We start from the raw sequence: 19,506 nt of genomic DNA on the forward strand, positions 1-19,506 counted from the left end.
ACATTAGACAGCAATTAGGCAGGCTGACACAATACACTAAAAACAACATAACACCCAAATTAAAGAAACAACTCAAAAACATTTTCAAGAAAATCAAAACACACACAAAACATGAACATCACAACACACATTACAGAATACATTGATACACTAAAACAGAAACTTGCAGCCAAACCACATAGACTCAAACGATACAAAACATGTACACTACGAAAACAACAAAATAAATTATTCACAAACAATGAAAAACTTTCAAAAAATCACTTATGGCAGCTGCTGTTTTGTTGTGAATGTGTCTCTTTAATTCGATTTTCAGTTCGGTAGACTATCATAATCGGATTAAAGAGACACATCTACAATGAGAAACTTTTCTACAGACAATTCAGTACCAAAACAAATACTGATACACAGCACAGTGGCACATCAACAGAAGAAGAACTCACAACTTATTGGTCGTCTCTTTAGTCCAGTGCTGTTACACAATGCTCATGCAGGCTTGATCGAGGAGGAGAACAGAAACTTGCACAACATACCAACTATGCCCTGTGCTGAAATAAACGTACACGACATCCGCTACGCTGTTAACAGAACACACAACTGGAAGACACCTGGAGTAGACAACATTCACAATTTCTGGTATAAAAAGTTTACATCACTGCACCAGGAACTAGCTAAACAACTAACACACATTATCATCAACCCACAAGACATGCCAAAATTTCTTACTCAGGGCATCACCTACATGAAACCGAAAAACAACACCACCACAGACCCCACACAATACAGACCAATTACATGTCTTCCAACACTCTACATATTATTGACATTCTGTATCACAAACAAAATATACAAACATGTTGAAGAACACGACATTCTTACAGAACAACAAAAAGGTTGCCGTAGAAATCACAGGGGATGCAAAGAACAGTTACTCATAGATTCAGTCATTCTACGGCAAGCACACAAACAACACAGAAACATACACATGGCATATATAGACTACAGAAAAGCATTCGACAGTGTTCCACACAGTTGGCTGCTACATATTCTACACATGTACAAAATACATCCATCACTCATTGCCTTCTTCGAAAACACTATGCAGCACTGGAGAACAACACTGCATCTCAGGGTTAGTAACACTTTTATACAAACAAATGAGATATTCATTAGGCGAGGAATTTTTCAAGGAGATTCCTTGAGTCCTCTCTGGTTCTGCCTAGCTCTGAACTCATTATCCAACATGTTAAACAACATGCAATATGGCTACAATATCAGACATAAAAAACAACACAGTTTACACTGTAATCAATGCGTTTAGTATTCCTTCCAGCAATGCTTGCAATGCTGGAAGGAATACTAAATAATGTTGGAGTTGGAACTCAAAGGATTATAGACCCAAATTTGAGAAAAGAAGAGAAAGGCCAAAAGATAAAAAGTAGTAAGGAAGGTTGAAAAATTAAGGGTAAATATTTGCATAACAGAAGGTCTATTTAACCTTTCTCATTACTTTTTATCTTTTGGCCTATCTCTTCTTTTTTCAAATTTGGGTCTATAATCCTTTGAGTCACAACTCCAGCTTTATATAGTATTCCTTCGTCATTCACACGTTTCCAAATATTTGGAAATATTTCCTTTTCACTCAAAAATAAAATATGTATAAAAGTTTACGGCTTTGTGAAACTTCTTTTTTGAGTTTATGCCGTTGAAATAAAAAAATAAAATAAAACAATTTGTCGGTTTTGTTTACACGTTTATTGGGCCGCATTCGAACTTGCCTTGGGCCGCATGCAGGCCACGGGTTGGACACCCCTGGTTTAGAACCTTTTCTTCAATACATAGAGGCTAAGGAAGGAGCTCTGCTCTGCTAGTATCAGAGAGACATTAGTAGTAACAGTTCTCCAGCACTTTGAAATTCTGATGGCAAACTGCCTTTGAAGAGAGTAATTTACTCGCTATTGAATTTTTATTAATTACATTATCCCAGCTAGAGGCTGCGTAAAGCATCATTGATTGTATTGCCCCATTATATAGAATTTTACAAGCTTTGTGATTTACCTAGCACATCTTAACAGTATGTAGTTTATTTTCTTGGCCTTAGCCAAGATGTAATCAATATGGTAATGGAATGTGAGTTTAGTATTAAGGATTACTCCCAGGTACTTTTGCCAATTTACCCATTCAATTGAGTCACCATTTAATAAAACCTTGGGGTATGAAAATTTGTATTTGTTGGTGAAAAGCATGGCTTTGATCTTATAAATACAGAATTGGAGTTTATTTAGATAGGTCCATTTGGAAGCTATACTCAACATTTCATTAAGCTTACTTTCCAAAAAAATGAGTGAACCTATGCTGACACACACTGACAAGGTCATCTGCATAGGCTTGAACACTTATTGCCTTGTCTTGTTTAGTTTTCAGTAATGAGTTTACCACTAGGTTCCATAAGAAAGGAGATAGGACACCACCTTGAGGGCAGGATTTAGTTAGGAGTTTTTCAACCAAGTTATGATGATAAGATATAAGATAGATTGATTTTTCTATTAGTTAAAAAGAGGAGACAAACTTGACAAGATAGATGGGACAATCTAGGTGGGAGAGCTCGTTGATAATGCTTGGGTGCCAACAGTTGTCGAAAGCTCCTTTAATATTCAAAAATACAGGAAAGTAAGACAGCCTTTGGCAGGAGTTGTACAGATTGAGTAGAAGTGGCACCAGGAAGTTGAAACATACCTGTAGCATTTGGCATAGATTTCATCACTTTCTGGAGCCTTGTGTGTGAAGTCTTAAGGAGAAAATAGCTTTCTTGAGTTCAAAAGTGGAGAAATAATCTTTCAGTTGAACCAGAGCCATAACTAGGATTTTGGACACCTATGGCCAAGAATAAAAATAGTGCCTTTTTAATTTTTATTATTAATGACTTAAGTTTCCATCAATTTTTGATATTAATGTAATTAAACATAAAAAATGCTTAAAACTGAAAAAAACGAAAGAAATGCATTAATTTTGAAGAAAAAGCTTCAAACTTTATTTTCCTTTGTCTCCCCTTTCTGCGAAATTTGACACCGATGAGTCATTGTTTACACAGCTGGATGACCTTGAACACAGCTGGAGTTGGATTTCCCAAAACATTCTCATAGAAGTCTCCGGAGGAGATGGGTTTATAGTAGGGTGACTACTTTCTGGCCGTATATTTTTAAATATTTTTAAAAAATTAAAATTTTTATTGCGATTTCCGACTCCCCCGACTTAATTAAACTTATATATAATAAAATCTATTAATTAAAAAAATTAAAAAACTATTGGAGGTCATTTTTGATATCAGAAAGAAGCTTTAAATAACTTTACCGTAGTAAAATCTGTGCACTACAACTTTAGAACCATGAATGAAATTTGATATCAAAATCCCATTAAAAAACAATTAATCGTTAATTGTGCGTCATTAAAGGTAAATTAAAATTGTGATAAAATTTTTTCACGCGGGAAAAAAATTGTGAAAAAATTTGGAGACTTAAAAAACATTCCAAAAATTCAAAAAAAAATATTTTTTTGGGGGGCTGAAAGGACAGAGTTTTCTGTAACGTTATGTAACATGCCCGAGTTAACTTGGGCGAAGAACTAAAGGGTTTAATGAACAATTCGGATAGCAAACAAAGTCTTGAACAGATTATGTTCGTTAACTGATCACCCACTGTATTTGCAACATACAGGGTGATCATAATTTAAGTTTCACTTTTAATCCCTATAAAATGAAAACTACTGTACCAAATGTTTTCAAACCTGAAAATATTATAAAGGAGGTCATGGGATTTCATAACTTGCAAGAAAATAATTAGTTTAAAAAGCCACCACCAGGGAAAAAATGGCATTTTATGAACACCCAAGAGTTTATGCAAATTTGTATTGTGCGTCATATGGTTTTACTGCTAAACCACCACTTATCATGGCTTCAGACATTTGTCAGATCTGATAGATGTGATTCATGTTCTTAAGATTCCAGTTACTCAGGAAAGTGTCACCTGGTTGCAGGAAATGGTGGACAGCACATTGAACATCTGCCATGACATCATAACACATTTGTAAAATGTGTTTGATGTCAGTTTAAGGAATAATCCTTGATTTTTCCCCTGGTGGTGACTTTGTTTTATTTTTATAACTAATTGTTTTTTTGCAGGTTATGAAATCCCATGACCACCTTTATAAGGTGGTCATGGTTTTCCAGGTTTGGAAACATTTGGTCCAATAATTTTCATTTTATAGGTTCAAAGTGAAACTGAAATTATGATCATCCTGTACTATAAAATAAGGTACAATTTAAAAAGAGAAACACTAAAAATTTAGTTGTTGTCATTTTTTGATCACAAAAACAGCTACTAAAAGCTAAGAAAGGCTACCTTTAAAAATCAAATGAATTTTATATTAAAAAGAGGAAATCACTAGAAATGTAATATAAACAATATTGGTTATTAAATTAATATAATTAAATAATATTACAAAATAAAAAGTAAAGTATATTTTGCTGGCTTGTAAAAAATAACTAAAACAAATACAGTGGAACTCTCCTTAATTAACGAGCACCTCACATAACAAGCGAATCAAATTGTGAAAAAAATGTCTCTCAACGAGTGACCAAGAGAGAGGGAGTCCTGGATTGTGTGCATGCTCTGTCAGTCTGTGTTTAGCACTCGTTCTGCTAGCATCTTAGTGTTGCTTGTGATCACACATTTTTCCAAACTTGTGTTCACACATATTACGTATAAACATTGACACTCATAGCCCATTATAGAATAAACACGCTAAATGATATGCCAAATTCTTGGGCTATGTAAAGGTTATAATTAATATTAGAAATTAAATAATTTGACTAGTTATGTTGCTATCTTCTATTAAATTTAATAACCAATTCCAAATTAAATTTTAAAAATATCTAAATTAAAAATTAATTATTTATTAGGTTGTTTGGAATGTAAGTTCATTTTTTTTATCACTAGACGGATTAGTCGTATTTTTCCCGCTGTTTTCATTCTAAACTGTATTATCATTATATATTTTGACAGCATTTTAAGGCTTATTTGTAAAAAATTTTGTTTGATTCTGTGAAATTGTTCATTTTTTGTATCCCATCAAATATGGAAGATCGAAAGCATCATTTTCGGCATATTTTGCTTTTTTATTACCAAAAAATCAAAATGCTGTTCAAGCGAGAAAAAAATTGTGTGACGTGTATGGAAAAGATGTATTAACAGAACAACAGTGCCAAAACTGGATTACAAAATTTCGTTCTAACAATTTCAATATTGAAGATGCACCACGTTCTGGATGGCCAGTTGAAGCCAGTGAAAACAAAATAAAGGTACTGATTGAAGCAAACTGCCAAATAACAACACATGAAATCACTAAGAGATTAAATTTGTCAAATTGAACCGTTTATGATTACTTGAAACAAATTGATTTCGTTTCAATATATGGGTTCCACGTGTTCTTAGATGCTCTCTTTGGTGGGATTTTAAGGAAATTTTTTTTTTGAGCTTTAACCAGACAATTTAATGATTGATTCGAAAGTGTACTTCCATTGAGTAAACAAATTGAGTAATATCATCAAACAGAAAATGCGACCAGAATTGATCAACAAAACAGGTGTAGTGTTTTACCACGATATTATCAAATTTCACACAAGTTTGGTAACTCGTCAGAAAATCTTATAACTTAGATGGGAAATGCTATCACACCAACCATATTTGCCAGATCAAGCACACTCAGATTATTACTTGTTCCAGTCTATACAAATTTTTTAAACTGTAAGTAGAGGATTTGATCCCGGGATCTCGAAAATCGGGATCCCGACCACTTTTCAGTCCCAAAATTTTCGGGATTAAGTTTTCCTAATTCCGAGATTTTCGGGATTGACATCATTTTAAAAAAAGTTGCAAAATAGACTGCATGAAGCGAAACGTTCAATGCCAGTGCTTTTAACAGAATTGCTTGCCTATCATTTTAATATAAAATACAAGAAATTTTATTCCAAGCAAGCAGCAGAAATTAACCTAGCGGGCTTGCGATGCTTGCTTGGANTTTATTCACTATATTGTCCTAGATAACTGTTCTGGACACATGCACTTGCTAGACTTTCTACAATTCAAATCTCACCCACATCATTATGCAAATCACTTTCCATTACTTTATAACATTCACTTAAAAGTGTTTAACATGTACCTTAAGCCTGTTATCGGTGTGGGTGATATGATGAATAAATATCGCAAACATTTTCAAACATTAATAGTTCTTCCTCAGGCAATATAAAAAAAGAAATGATGGAACACAGAACAAAATAGAACATAAATATTTAAATAGAATCGAATCCATGTCTCGTGTAAAATTGTTGGATTGGACCATGTGCATAAATTACAAAGAAGAACTGAATTTGTTGCATGGCAGGCCCTCATGGACACTATCTTTAATTGCTGACTACCTGCATCGAATGCCCATGTCCAATCCAACGATTTTACATGCGACATGGATTTGATTCTATTTAAATATTTGTTCTATTTTGTTTTGCGTTCTGTCGTTTTTTTTTTTTTTATATTGCCTGACGAAGAACTGTTAATGTTCGAAAATGTTTGCGATATTTATCTGTCATATCACCCACACCGGTAACAGGCTTAAGGTACATGTTAAACACTTGTAAGTGAATGTTATAAAGTAATGGATTTCATCCAGTGTTCTTTGAATGTAGAAGTTTAAAAGTGTTTACTTTGAATTTTTTGTAGACCTGTATATGTTACTGTGATAAAACAAAAAGCTTAAAAATGCTTGATTATCTGAAGATAACAATAACTGTAACTGAATTCTGATTATAATAAATGAGGTTTTTATAGTTTATTTTAACTTATACATTTTGGGATTTGATAACTCATTAAACAATTGATAATAATAATTGTGATTATTACAGTAAGTAAATTCTATAATAATTATATTACGTGTGTGTGTGTACAGTATGTATATATATATACTATTACTTATTTATGTTGTTAATAAGTAATATGTATTTGATAAATTAATTTTTTAATATCTTTAATATGCAGCAATTAAAAATCATTGTTCTAATGAAGTGTTATTCTATTTTATAGATGCTGAAGAGACGACCACCTAAAGTACCTTATGGAAGGAAAGTTCAGAATTCTCCATATTTACCAAGAATGAATCATCAAAATTATAATTACAAATTTTATTCTAATTTTCCTCAGTTTGAATATAATTATCACAATAAAAATACTTCATTGGTAAAAAGATTTGATCATCAGCCTTCTGTCCCAGAAAAAAAAATGAACTTACTTTCCGAACAACCTAATATAATTATTAAATTTAATACGAGATAGCAGAATAACTACCTACCTCTAGGCAAACTAATTAATTTCTAACATTTATTTATAGCCTTTACATAGCCCAAGAATTTGGCATATCATTTGGCATGTTTATCTGACATATTATCTGTGATTTTTTTTTCCCCCTGCAAATTGAATTCACATTCCAGGTTGGTTCATGCTATGCTAGAAGAAAAGATGATGATGATTCATGCTCCTTAACAATGTATATTGTATAATTTTCTTTGAATAAATGTTATACATAAAATATTTGAGTTTTTTTCAGAATGGAATGGACCACAAAATTGTATTTTATGTTAAATGGAAAAAATTGTTTCGCTTAATGAGTGTTTCACATTATGAGTACATTATTATTATTATTAAGATTCTGGAACTAATTATGCTTGTTCCACTGTATTAGACTTCAATTTTTTTTTGTAGAAATTTTTAGCTTCCTTGAAACTCAAGATCCTGATCTATGCTTACATAGCTTATTGTAAATTCAACCTTGGCTCTAGCTTTTCTTGTAATTCATTGCATAAATGTAATAGTAATGGCTTTGGAAGATGATAAAGTTCTTTAAAGTGTATATCATTCAGTTGAAAAGTATTATCTTGAAGATGAAAACAGATATACAACATCCAATGCTAATTTTCTCTCTCTCCAATTGCTTGTGAAGTAATATCATCCTTACATTTAAAGTCACCATGCTCTTTCTACTTTTGTTACATTTCTAATGGCAGCTTGAGAATGATCAATAAGAAAAGCATAGTTATTGCACATAGCTATCGGAACCGAAAACAAAACACAAAGCTCATAATAGCATTTTCACAGTTGATTAAATGCCAATTATGTGGTTTCAATAGAAACTGGTTTTTATTGTATTTGTTAGTTTAACGATATAACTCAGAATAGGTCCCTTGGATGGATGCACTGGAAAGCTCACTACATGCAGGTTTCTTGACAAGTTTAAAACCTATTTTCTTAAGATTATAGTTGGTTACTTGTCGACTAACAACAAACCTTCATCCCATTTCTGATTGTATTGATAGGTTCTCCATACTGGTCATAGTCTTTAGTCTCTGTAATTCTGTGTTTGGTAGGATACATTTTCAACCAGCGCTGCTTTGCTTTGATCCTTGACTGGATGCTCTCTGCTTACCATTTTCAATGCTTGAAATTAGTGCAATGGAAATGCATTGTTCTTTGAATGAAAGGACAATGCATTCATTTCCTTGTCTGAAGGACCACTCAAGTTCTAAGAATCCTAATTATCCGAACTTTTTTATCACTTATTTTTTTATTCACTATATTGTCCTAGATAACTGTTCTGGACACATGCACTTGCTAGACTTTCTACAATTCAAATCTCACCCACATCATTATGCAAATCACTTTCCATTACTTTATAACATTCACTTAAAAGTGTTTAACATGTACCTTAAGCCTGTTATCGGTGTGGGTGATATGATGAATAAATATCGCAAACATTTTCAAACATTAATAGTTCTTCCTCAGGCAATATAAAAAAAGAAATGATGGAACACAGAACAAAATAGAACATAAATATTTAAATAGAATCGAATCCATGTCTCGTGTAAAATTGTTGGATTGGACCATGTGCATAAATTACAAAGAAGAACTGAATTTGTTGCATGGCAGGCCCTCATGGACACTATCTTTAATTGCTGACTACCTGCATCGAATGCCCATGTCCAATCCAACGATTTTACATGCGACATGGATTTGATTCTATTTAAATATTTGTTCTATTTTGTTTTGCGTTCTGTCGTTTTTTTTTTTTTTATATTGCCTGACGAAGAACTGTTAATGTTCGAAAATGTTTGCGATATTTATCTGTCATATCACCCACACCGGTAACAGGCTTAAGGTACATGTTAAACACTTGTAAGTGAATGTTATAAAGTAATGGATTTCATCCAGTGTTCTTTGAATGTAGAAGTTTAAAAGTGTTTACTTTGAATTTTTTGTAGACCTGTATATGTTACTGTGATAAAACAAAAAGCTTAAAAATGCTTGATTATCTGAAGATAACAATAACTGTAACTGAATTCTGATTATAATAAATGAGGTTTTTATAGTTTATTTTAACTTATACATTTTGGGATTTGATAACTCATTAAACAATTGATAATAATAATTGTGATTATTACAGTAAGTAAATTCTATAATAATTATATTACGTGTGTGTGTGTACAGTATGTATATATATATACTATTACTTATTTATGTTGTTAATAAGTAATATGTATTTGATAAATTAATTTTTTAATATCTTTAATATGCAGCAATTAAAAATCATTGTTCTAATGAAGTGTTATTCTATTTTATAGATGCTGAAGAGACGACCACCTAAAGTACCTTATGGAAGGAAAGTTCAGAATTCTCCATATTTACCAAGAATGAATCATCAAAATTATAATTACAAATTTTATTCTAATTTTCCTCAGTTTGAATATAATTATCACAATAAAAATACTTCATTGGTAAAAAGATTTGATCATCAGCCTTCTGTCCCACCACCACCACCACCACCTCCTCCTCCATTACAAAGAAAGGTAATATGTGTATTTATTTCATGTAGAATAAAATTTTTATTTTTACAACTTAAGAATTATAAATTTCCCAAACAAACTTAACGTAATTGTTTTTATAGACTAATCTAATATACAGTAAAATTTCTAATCCTCTCTTTCTTTGAATCCTCTTTTAAGTTGAACTGGATTGTTAGTCCTGGTGAACACCTTACAGTATTTGACATAGACACCCCTTGGAGTTTAATGGTTCTGCATTATGTTTGCATCTTCAGTGATATAAATTTTATACCTGTGTATAATAATAGTTTATACTATGCAGAAGCACAGTGTAATTCTAAGAAAATACTGTTGCAAGATCAAAATAAACAATACAATTTTTGTCATTTATACCTGCACACCCATAATATCTAAAACAAATTTTGGTTTTCTATTGAGTTTTTTGGGGATAAAACTGTTAAATTTAGAAATGACATGCAGAAAGCAATGATGAAAACAAGGCTATAAATGCATTGCCAAATATTTGAACAGATTGGCAAGTGTAATCTGTAATTACTTAAAAAACCCAAATGTTTATAGTCAAATAGAAAGGGCAAATTTGCTTTTGAAACTCCCAAAGAGATCAGCAAAGAATTGTCAGAATGGCTTCAAATTCTACAGAAATATGGCCTGCTTACATATTTAAAAGCCTTAGAAATTTTCAAAGCAAACATAAACATCATGTGTATCAATCACAAGGAGGAACTTTTTGTACATGCAGCTTGGCAAGCCCTTTACAAACTGGCACTGTATTTTTTCAGTTGTCATAGTGTCTCTTGCACATATCCATACCAATGCATGGCATTTTGTTTTGCTTTTGTATTCTTAATGCAGGAGCTCCAACACATTCCATTTGTTGCAAATTGGTTTGTTTTTTAACAGACATTTGAATTTTTATATTTTTTTTGTGATTGTGTTTTATCAATGAAACAGCAAGATTCACTAAAGCAGGAATTCGGAGGAGCCTGAAAACATTCACGCAGTGTATATATTACTGACACTGGACAATAGGTTTATAATGAGATTTATCTATCATCCAGTGTAGAGTGTTCTTTTTCATCTTATTAAATTTATATTTAATGTAAAACTAAATCGTTGCTCAATTGATAAATTACAATATAAATTTATATATATATGTTTTTGTTAAGTATCACCTGCAACAGACTCATTTAACAAATGTTAAAACAGAAGAATTTTTGCTCAATGACTGATGATCACAATTATAGGAAAACATTACAAATGCTTTTGTATAACAATTAAAATATAGCATTAACTTTCTCATTACTAAATTTATCAACTATTAAATTTCTGTATTCTAAGTATATAATTTGAAAAATATTTTTTGATAAAAATAGAATAGAAAAGCTACAGTTCAATCTTAACTTTATCATAGAAAAGTTATGAGAAGCATCTTCATAGATACATGCATCTTCTTTAATGAAACTTGGAACAGTAAAGAAATATCTTGAATACTTTGATGGCAAAAGAATTAAAATTATTAAATATGAAATGTAAAATAACTGAAGTTTTTTTACAAACATTATTTAGCATTTGAAATCTGTATACTGTATTTAGAACAAATGATGGAAGTAGATTTATGTAGCAGTCATGATATGATTTCTGAATAAAAATTTGTGTAGTCAAACCAATTTTTAAAATGATTATTTAACCTTTTTCAAATTTAAATCATTTTTGGGTTTTTAAATTACCCATGAATGATTATAAAACAGTAAAAAATAGCCTAGTGTTAAGTAGTTAAATTTAATAACTGTAAGAGATGACTTTAACATCTCTTCAATTGATAGCATATGTAAAAAGAATTTTGAATCAGGTAATTTAGATTCCTACTAAATAATAAACACAGTATTCAGGATAATTTAATATTAGTTTGTCTGGGATTATGAATCAAAAACTGATACTGCAAATTTGTCATTAGATATGAAGCATCTATAAGTCATTTGCAATATGAATTATATAATTTCATTAGATTTATATTATATATATTTATTAAAGTAATCTTTCTGTGAAATGTTTTCAGGTACAAATTGCTCGCAAACCTATTCGAAATTTACCTCCAAGATTTTTACGAGCTCAGAGGATATCGTCGTCATCATCATCATTGTCATCATCTCCTCCAGTTTTATCTATAGAAAATTTTACAGATGTGTGTACACCTGAATCTGAAATAGCTGCAAACAATTGGGTAGATGATGTGGCATGTTTACAATCAGTCATTTCAGAAGAAAATGGTATTAATCTATTTAAGCTAATAAAAATATATACAGGATGTTCCAAAAGCCATTTAACTAAAATATATTTTAAGATTATTTATATGCAAATGTTTTGAACAGATTTTAACAATTATTAAAATCTTAAAATATATATTTGGTGAAGTGACTTTTTGGTCCTTATATTAAATAAGGTTAAGGCTAGACTAGAAACATTATACAAAAGTCAAAGATTTATTAAATTTTGGTTAAGTATTATTTTTAGTCTTGTAAATTATATTAAGTAAAATAAATTAGTTACTCTAGAATAATTTTATTCATGACAGGTTAAATTTTTTAAAACAATCTTTTTATTACTTAATAAAGTAAAGTTGGAAATAAATCAGCTATTTCAAGCTATTGCTTAGATTCTAACTTATTGGTTAATTGTAATTGCTGATAGAAAGCTTTCATCATGCTTTTTAAAATTTAAATGAAGCTAAAGAACTAAAGTGTGAATTAGATAAAACAAATATATATACAAATATATATATATATATATATATATATATATATACTGTATTTACTTGCATATAAAATGAGGTTTTTATTCATTTTTCACTGCTTTGAAAACCTAAGTTGTCTTATACATGTGAGCAAAGGATTCTTTGCATTTTTGCAATAATTTTTGTGAATCATGTATTTGCATTTTTTACTGGATGCTCACCTCTGGTGTTTAAAAACAAAAGTATTTTTTCTGGGTCGTTTGAATCGTTCTTGTCTATTGTCAGGAGTAAAGATGAATAGCAATAGGAAAAGCAAAGCTTTTGAATTGAATTCCAAATTAAAATTCCAAAATCACATGTGAGCCCAATATAAGTTTTAATCCATTCCTATGTGAAAACAGATGATTATTCGGAAATCAGAATTTGGAGAAACTCATAAGTTAGTCGATGGAGAGTGGATTCGACTGTTAAGAATTGGCAAAAAAAATATTCTGCATGATGCTGAATGTTACTGATCATCTAGTCAAACCACTTCAGGAAGCACATGGACCACTCTCTCTTCTTCACAGAGATTGGTTGGAATGGCCACCAATCAATCTCTGTAGGCACTTACAGCTTCTTCTGGCAATTCAAAATGTTGTCCTTAGAGGCTACTTTCATTTCTGTAAAGAGAAAAAAGTTTGAAGGGACTACCATGGTGGACATACTATATGGTGGATGGGTTACCGGCTGTATTTTTGACTCATTCAGAACCTCAATGGTCTTTGTGTTTTGGCTATGTGGGTGGGTGTGTTGTCATGGTAAAGAAGACAATCTGGTAAATGGCTGCCTTCTGCAAATCTCCTCAGAAATCTTTTGTTAGGCAAACAGTGGTGTACCATTCTGCAGTAATAGTTTTTCTTTCCACCAGTGGAATGGTGCAAATATTCTAGATTTTCCAAAGATGATGGCCACAATTTGCCACCAATACTTATTTAATGCTTCACTGTCAGAGGAATTTCCTTGTTGTGAAAAATAAAATTTGGGATTGCTGCTTTGGTTTCTGGCTCATATTAATAGACAAATGTATCATTACCAGTAGTGACACCCAAAAACGTTTTGATGTTCCATTTGCAAATTTTTTAATTGTATTGACACCATTCCATATGAACCTCCTTTTGCTCCTCAGTAAGAGAATATGGCACTCAGCAATATGAATCTTTAAGTGAAGGTGTGTGAGAAAAATTTCATACACTGCTACCAATTTAATCTGCAAGATGTTTGCAATTTCCTTGTAAGTTATCTAGGAATCTTCCCAGACCATGCCCTCTACCATGCCACATTCTATTGTTTTTGGGTGTCAGTTGAGGGGCAGCCACTTTCAGCTTCATCTTTCAGGCTCATTCTGTCATACTGAAATTAAGTGAATTCCAAAAAACCTGTTTGTGATGGACAAATGTCTAGAAAAGCAGCTTGCAGACACACAAGACAATCTTAGCAGCAGTAGACCATCATAAAGTTATAACCAGGGCTGTGGAGTCGCGTAAAAATCTACTGACTCCGACTCCATCCGACTCCGACCAGGTGCGAACTTGTTACCGAAAGAGAACCGGAAATTCTGATGTCATCACGTGACCTAAGAATAAAAGATTCAATAAATAGAGTTCTAATAAAGATAGAGCGTAGAAACTTTTTATTCCAAAGCTAAAAGACTTCTTTAAGTAATATATAAATATGTATTTGATAATTTTTACTTTTCCAGCTGTTATATATAACAGAAGGAAAGTGTAGCGCTGGGTGAAAAAATGACCCCTCCCAAATTTTTACATTTTTGGACTTGGAACACCTTGAAATTTCAAGATATGCAAAAGATTTGAGGTTTTTTCTATATGTGTGGATGTTAGACAGTGTGTGGGGGTATGATTTTGTTCACCCTGTTTGAAGCCTAATCATTTCTGTGGTCAGAATTGGAATCAGATGGTTTAACACAGGAGTTAGTTATTAAGTGTCAAAGTGGTTGAACTAAATCGTGTCCCCATATATATTCTAACATCTTAGGCAAGAACATCTTAATGGGTTTTACTGTACTACTGTATTATAAAATGGCAAAAAAGCTTACTTTGAGGGTAGAGACAAGTTTTATTTTATTTTTTAAAATTTTGAACATTAATAACGAGTAAAATATTCATTAAGAGATATGACACATGACCACTTATGTGTCTTCACCCTGTCGACCTTTAATTAAGAACCAAAATTTAATAGTATTAATGCCCCTTTATACGCAAGCCATAGTGCAACATTTAGTTTCTTAAACTTTACGTAAACCATTCCGAGATATTGTTTAATATCTCAAAACAGAAAATAAAGAAATTAAACAAATTAGATGCCAACACACACAGGCGCACGAATTTTTCCCCTTTATTGACTTTTTTGAGGGGTTCAGGAGGTATACAAATGTGTAGATTTGCAAAAGAAAAAAAGACTTGGAGGGTCAAATTTGACAGGATTCCAATACTTTTCCATTTTATATACAAAACAAGTTGGTAAGTAAAAAGGAGTCGGAGTTGGCGGATTTTTTGACGACTCTGACTCCGGCTAAAACACCAAAACTCCGCGACTCCGACTCCACAGTCCTCGTTATAACATTTTATGGGTGAAGACTTCACTTTGTCGCATGCTTGGATGTTTCATCAACATTGATTTGATAATTAGTGAGATTGCAGCTGAAGTTTTCATCTCTAAAACGTGAACATTGAGCACCGCTTACAAGATAGTGGTGCTCAACATTCACATTTTAGAGAAACTTCGGCCACAATTTCGCTATTGATTATCATATAGGATCCAAGTTTCTACACATCTTTATCTCAACACCGAAGAATACTAACAAAACACTCTTCCTACATGTTACCGGTGCATTCTCCTTCTTCTGAAACTAGTAACCAACCAAAAACGTTAGTAAAGAGCTATTTTGGTTGGTTACGAGTTTTAGAAGAAGGAGAATGTACCAGTAAAAGGTTAGGAAGAGTTTTTTGTTGTATCCAAGTTCAATTGTATGTTACAATGCAATGGAAAAAACTATCTCTTTTCAGGAAATACACATTTCCAGATGGTTTTTCCCCCCTTCCTTCATTTAACTTGTATCTATTTATCTGACTTTGATATTTTCTAGGGAAATCAGTATCTGGATACTGTTGAATAATGCAATTTAGAACCATTTCCCAAATGCAGTAATGTTGATCAGTTGTTTATTATCAATTATTTCAGCTAGACAAATACTGTAATTTTGGGCATAATTTGTATTTTAAATTTAGATAACCTATAGGTCTGTATTTGTCTGATAATCTGTATTTGAAATTGGGTACAGGTTATGTAACAAAGTTGGTTATATTTCAGTTTTAAATTGCAGTTATGATTTATCAGACAGATTTTCCTGTATCTAAAGTCACTGATAGCATGTTTAGAAAACATGAAAAATTCTGTGTATTCATCCACTATACTAACACTACTGGTGTAAGAATTAATAAAATAACTATGAAATTACCAACAAACCAGCAATAATTCACTTCAAAAACGAACGTTTTCTATCGTCTTCAACGGTCATCATCAGGTTCAATTCCAAGAGTTCAAAAAATTGAACATCGAAGTTATGCGCATGTCCGATGCAGAACCTTAACAAAATTGGTTTCCTGCTTTAAAATTCTGATGTTTATATAAAAAAATGTAGAAATATATGATGCACCTCCTTTATGTCATAACATGCTCTCCACACTGTCGCCAATGAGTCCGTTTCCTTGAAATTGATGGCTGTTCCCTTTCTGAACACTTTAAAAATTTCCAGCTGTTCCAGATATTTCAGGCTGGCCTGGTGTTCACACCGTTGTATTAAACGTGCATTATCAAAGTCCACCCTGACGTCATCATCAAGCGCAAAAGAAGCCAATGCTGTAGTGGAAAGATGTTTTTGAATTGAGTATTTGTGTTCCTTGATCTTTGCTTTAAGGCTGCGTGCGGTATCACCAATATATTCACCTGGACGATTCACCTTATGATCGTAAATAGGGATAGAATATATTCCCGGAATACAATTCCTATCAAAACGGTCCTTATCATTTTGTAGACACGAGAAAATGATTGGCGATCTTCTGTAAGCGATAGTTTTACTTGCATAACGAGCGATTTGTTTGTAGATGCTATGAAGGATCCTGTTGTAAGTAATAGGAACAAAGGCTAGGTTTTCCTGGATTGTCGCATTCCTAGGTTGTTGGTGGTGCACAATAAGTTCGTTAATTAGGCGCGTAGGGTAACCATGCAGTCTAGCCACTTTCGAAATAGATTCCAATTCCATTTTCCTATCTTCCGCACTTGAACAATGGGTGAAAGCTCTTCTTATTAGGATCTTAAAAGCAGAGACCTTGTAGCCAAAAGGATCATGTGATTTGGCATGTATAAATAGCAGTGCATACGAGTTCTTAAGGAATACCTTAGTTGTTAATCGACCCTGTTGTAAGCTAATGTCAATATCGAGAAAATACACGCTGGTGGAGCTTTGCTGTTCACCTCTCAACGAGAGGCCATAAGTGTTACTATTGAAAGTTTCAATGAATGCCGCCAAGTCCGGTTTCTTCTTCCAAACAATTAACACATCATCCACGTATCTAGAGTACAATATAATGTCATTGTTAAAGCCAGGTAATACCTGTTGTTTGAGGCGACTGATGATGACCATTGCAGACGTAGAAAACATTTGTTTTTGAAGTGAATTATTGCTACTTTGTTGTTAATTTCGTAGTTATTTTATTAATCCTGTGTATGTGATGCAGAAGTATTTTTCTGCCATTGCAATTTTTCACAAAACCTAATTACCACCAGCGNGAAATATCATTGTAATTACCACCAGCGGTTATTGTAAGTTTTTCTCCAAAATTTATAATTTTGGTGTAGATATACATCTATGTCGTGTTTTAGTTAAACATTTTACGTTCTTTGTTATTGTTTTAGCACTGAAGAGGGACTGGAAAATATTAGACCAGCCCGAAATGCATTTGATGTAGTCTTTACAAAATAAATTTAATTTGCCAATACAATTGCTGTGAGATTTGTCTACCAAGAATAATTTTGGATTACAGAGACTAAAATCGTCATATTAACTAATATACAGCAAACCATTTATATATATTTTGTAGTATTAATTAATTTGCATTCAACGTTCAATTGTCTTCAAGTGTCAATGGATTTGACTTCAACTCTCCCTACAGGTAATAATCACACGCACATAGATCAGGTGACCTTGGGAACCATAATCATGAATTGTGCTGCATAGTGCCAAAATTGCCACTTTGCAATATTTTTATTAATGTGATGAAAAAAATATGATACTGGCAATATCAAGTGCTGGTAAAAACTTTAGTGCAATTATTTGTACATTCAACATGAAATTGAATCACAATGTGCACTTCACAAAAAAAATAGTAGAATGTCAAGCAAATGTGCAATTGGAGCTTCACATACTTAGCGATTTCATGACACTTTTAATTAAATGAAAAACACTGTAGAACAAGAATATATGAATACTGGATGAGGTTTAAATATTAAAAAATTCTATAAAGTTATAGGCAAAAACTAAAAGACAAAAAATAAAACAGAGGAGATCTTAAAGATGAAGTATGCATATACTATATGTTTTTGGAGGTTTTGTGAAAAATTGCAATGGCAGAAAAATACTTCTGCATCACATACACAGGATTAATAAAATAACTACGAAATTAACAACAAAGTAGCAATAATTCACTTCAAAAACAAATGTTTTCTACGTCTGCAATGGTCATCATCAGTCGCCTCAAACAACAGGTATTACCTGGCTTTAACAATGACATTATATTGTACTCTAGATACGTGGATGATGTGTTAATTGTTTGGAAGAAGAAACCGGACTTGGCGGCATTCATTGAAACTTTCAATAGTAACACTTATGGCCTCTCGTTGAGAGGTGAACAGCAAAGCTCCACCAGCGTGTATTTTCTCGATATTGACATTAGCTTACAACAGGGTCGATTAACAACTAAGGTATTCCGTAAGAACTCGTATGCACTGCTATTTATACATGCCAAATCACATGATCCTTTTGGCTACAAGGTCTCTGCTTTTAAGATCCTAATAAGAAGAGCTTTCACCCATTGTTCAAGTGCGGAAGATAGGAAAATGGAATTGGAATCTATTTCGAAAGTGGCTAGACTGCATGGTTACCCTATGCGCCTACTTACAACAGGATTTGTCTACCAAGAATAATTTTGGATTATAGAGACTAAAATCGTCATATTAATTAATACTAGTTGGATGAGCTTTAACGTGTTTAGGATATGTTAAAACTCATCCAATTAGTATTCCTTAAGAATGTTTGAGTTTCAACATGTTCAAGAGAAACAAGGTGTGACTTTGAGTTGATGGTCAACACTTTCAACACCACCTGCAAAGCTGAATGGATAAACCTGTTTGTATATTCTCTGCTTGTGACAGTTTTTAAATGATACACGCTGTGTTTTTTTTTAGTATTTGAAAATGTTCAATTTTTGGAACGGCAAACTGATGAAAGTCATTAAATATGACCAAAACATTTTTTCAGTTTAATAAACTTTTTTTCTTGCTGTATAAGGTTTTATATAGAGATTGAATAATGAAATCATGATTGCATGAAGAAATTCTTGGTGCTTACAAGGCAGAAATATAGATACAACACAAAATTCATTAGTATAAACACTTTAATATACAAACAAATCTTTTCAACCATTTTAAATAGTCATCATCAGGTTTTAATTTAGTAAATTCAAATGGAGAATATAATTAGAACAGAATTTAAAAA

General features: G+C 32.2%; 1 protein-coding gene across 1 annotated transcript in view; it reads left to right on the top strand.

The window, feature by feature from the left end:
- Positions 1 to 19,506, top strand: part of LOC111623331 — a 49,987-nt gene that overhangs the window by 20,686 nt on the left and 9,795 nt on the right. The window contains exons 3-4 of the mRNA XM_023365866.1: positions 9,719 to 9,943; positions 11,997 to 12,207. Coding sequence (XP_023221634.1) covers positions 9,719 to 9,943; positions 11,997 to 12,207 — 436 coding nt within the window. The remainder of the gene's footprint in view (positions 1 to 9,718; positions 9,944 to 11,996; positions 12,208 to 19,506) is intronic.

This window comes from Centruroides sculpturatus, unplaced genomic scaffold (assembly GCF_000671375.1).
Source record: "Centruroides sculpturatus isolate CEXI.00-Female unplaced genomic scaffold, Cexi_2.0 scaffold339, whole genome shotgun sequence".
Taxonomy (NCBI): Eukaryota; Metazoa; Arthropoda; class Arachnida; order Scorpiones; family Buthidae; genus Centruroides; species Centruroides sculpturatus.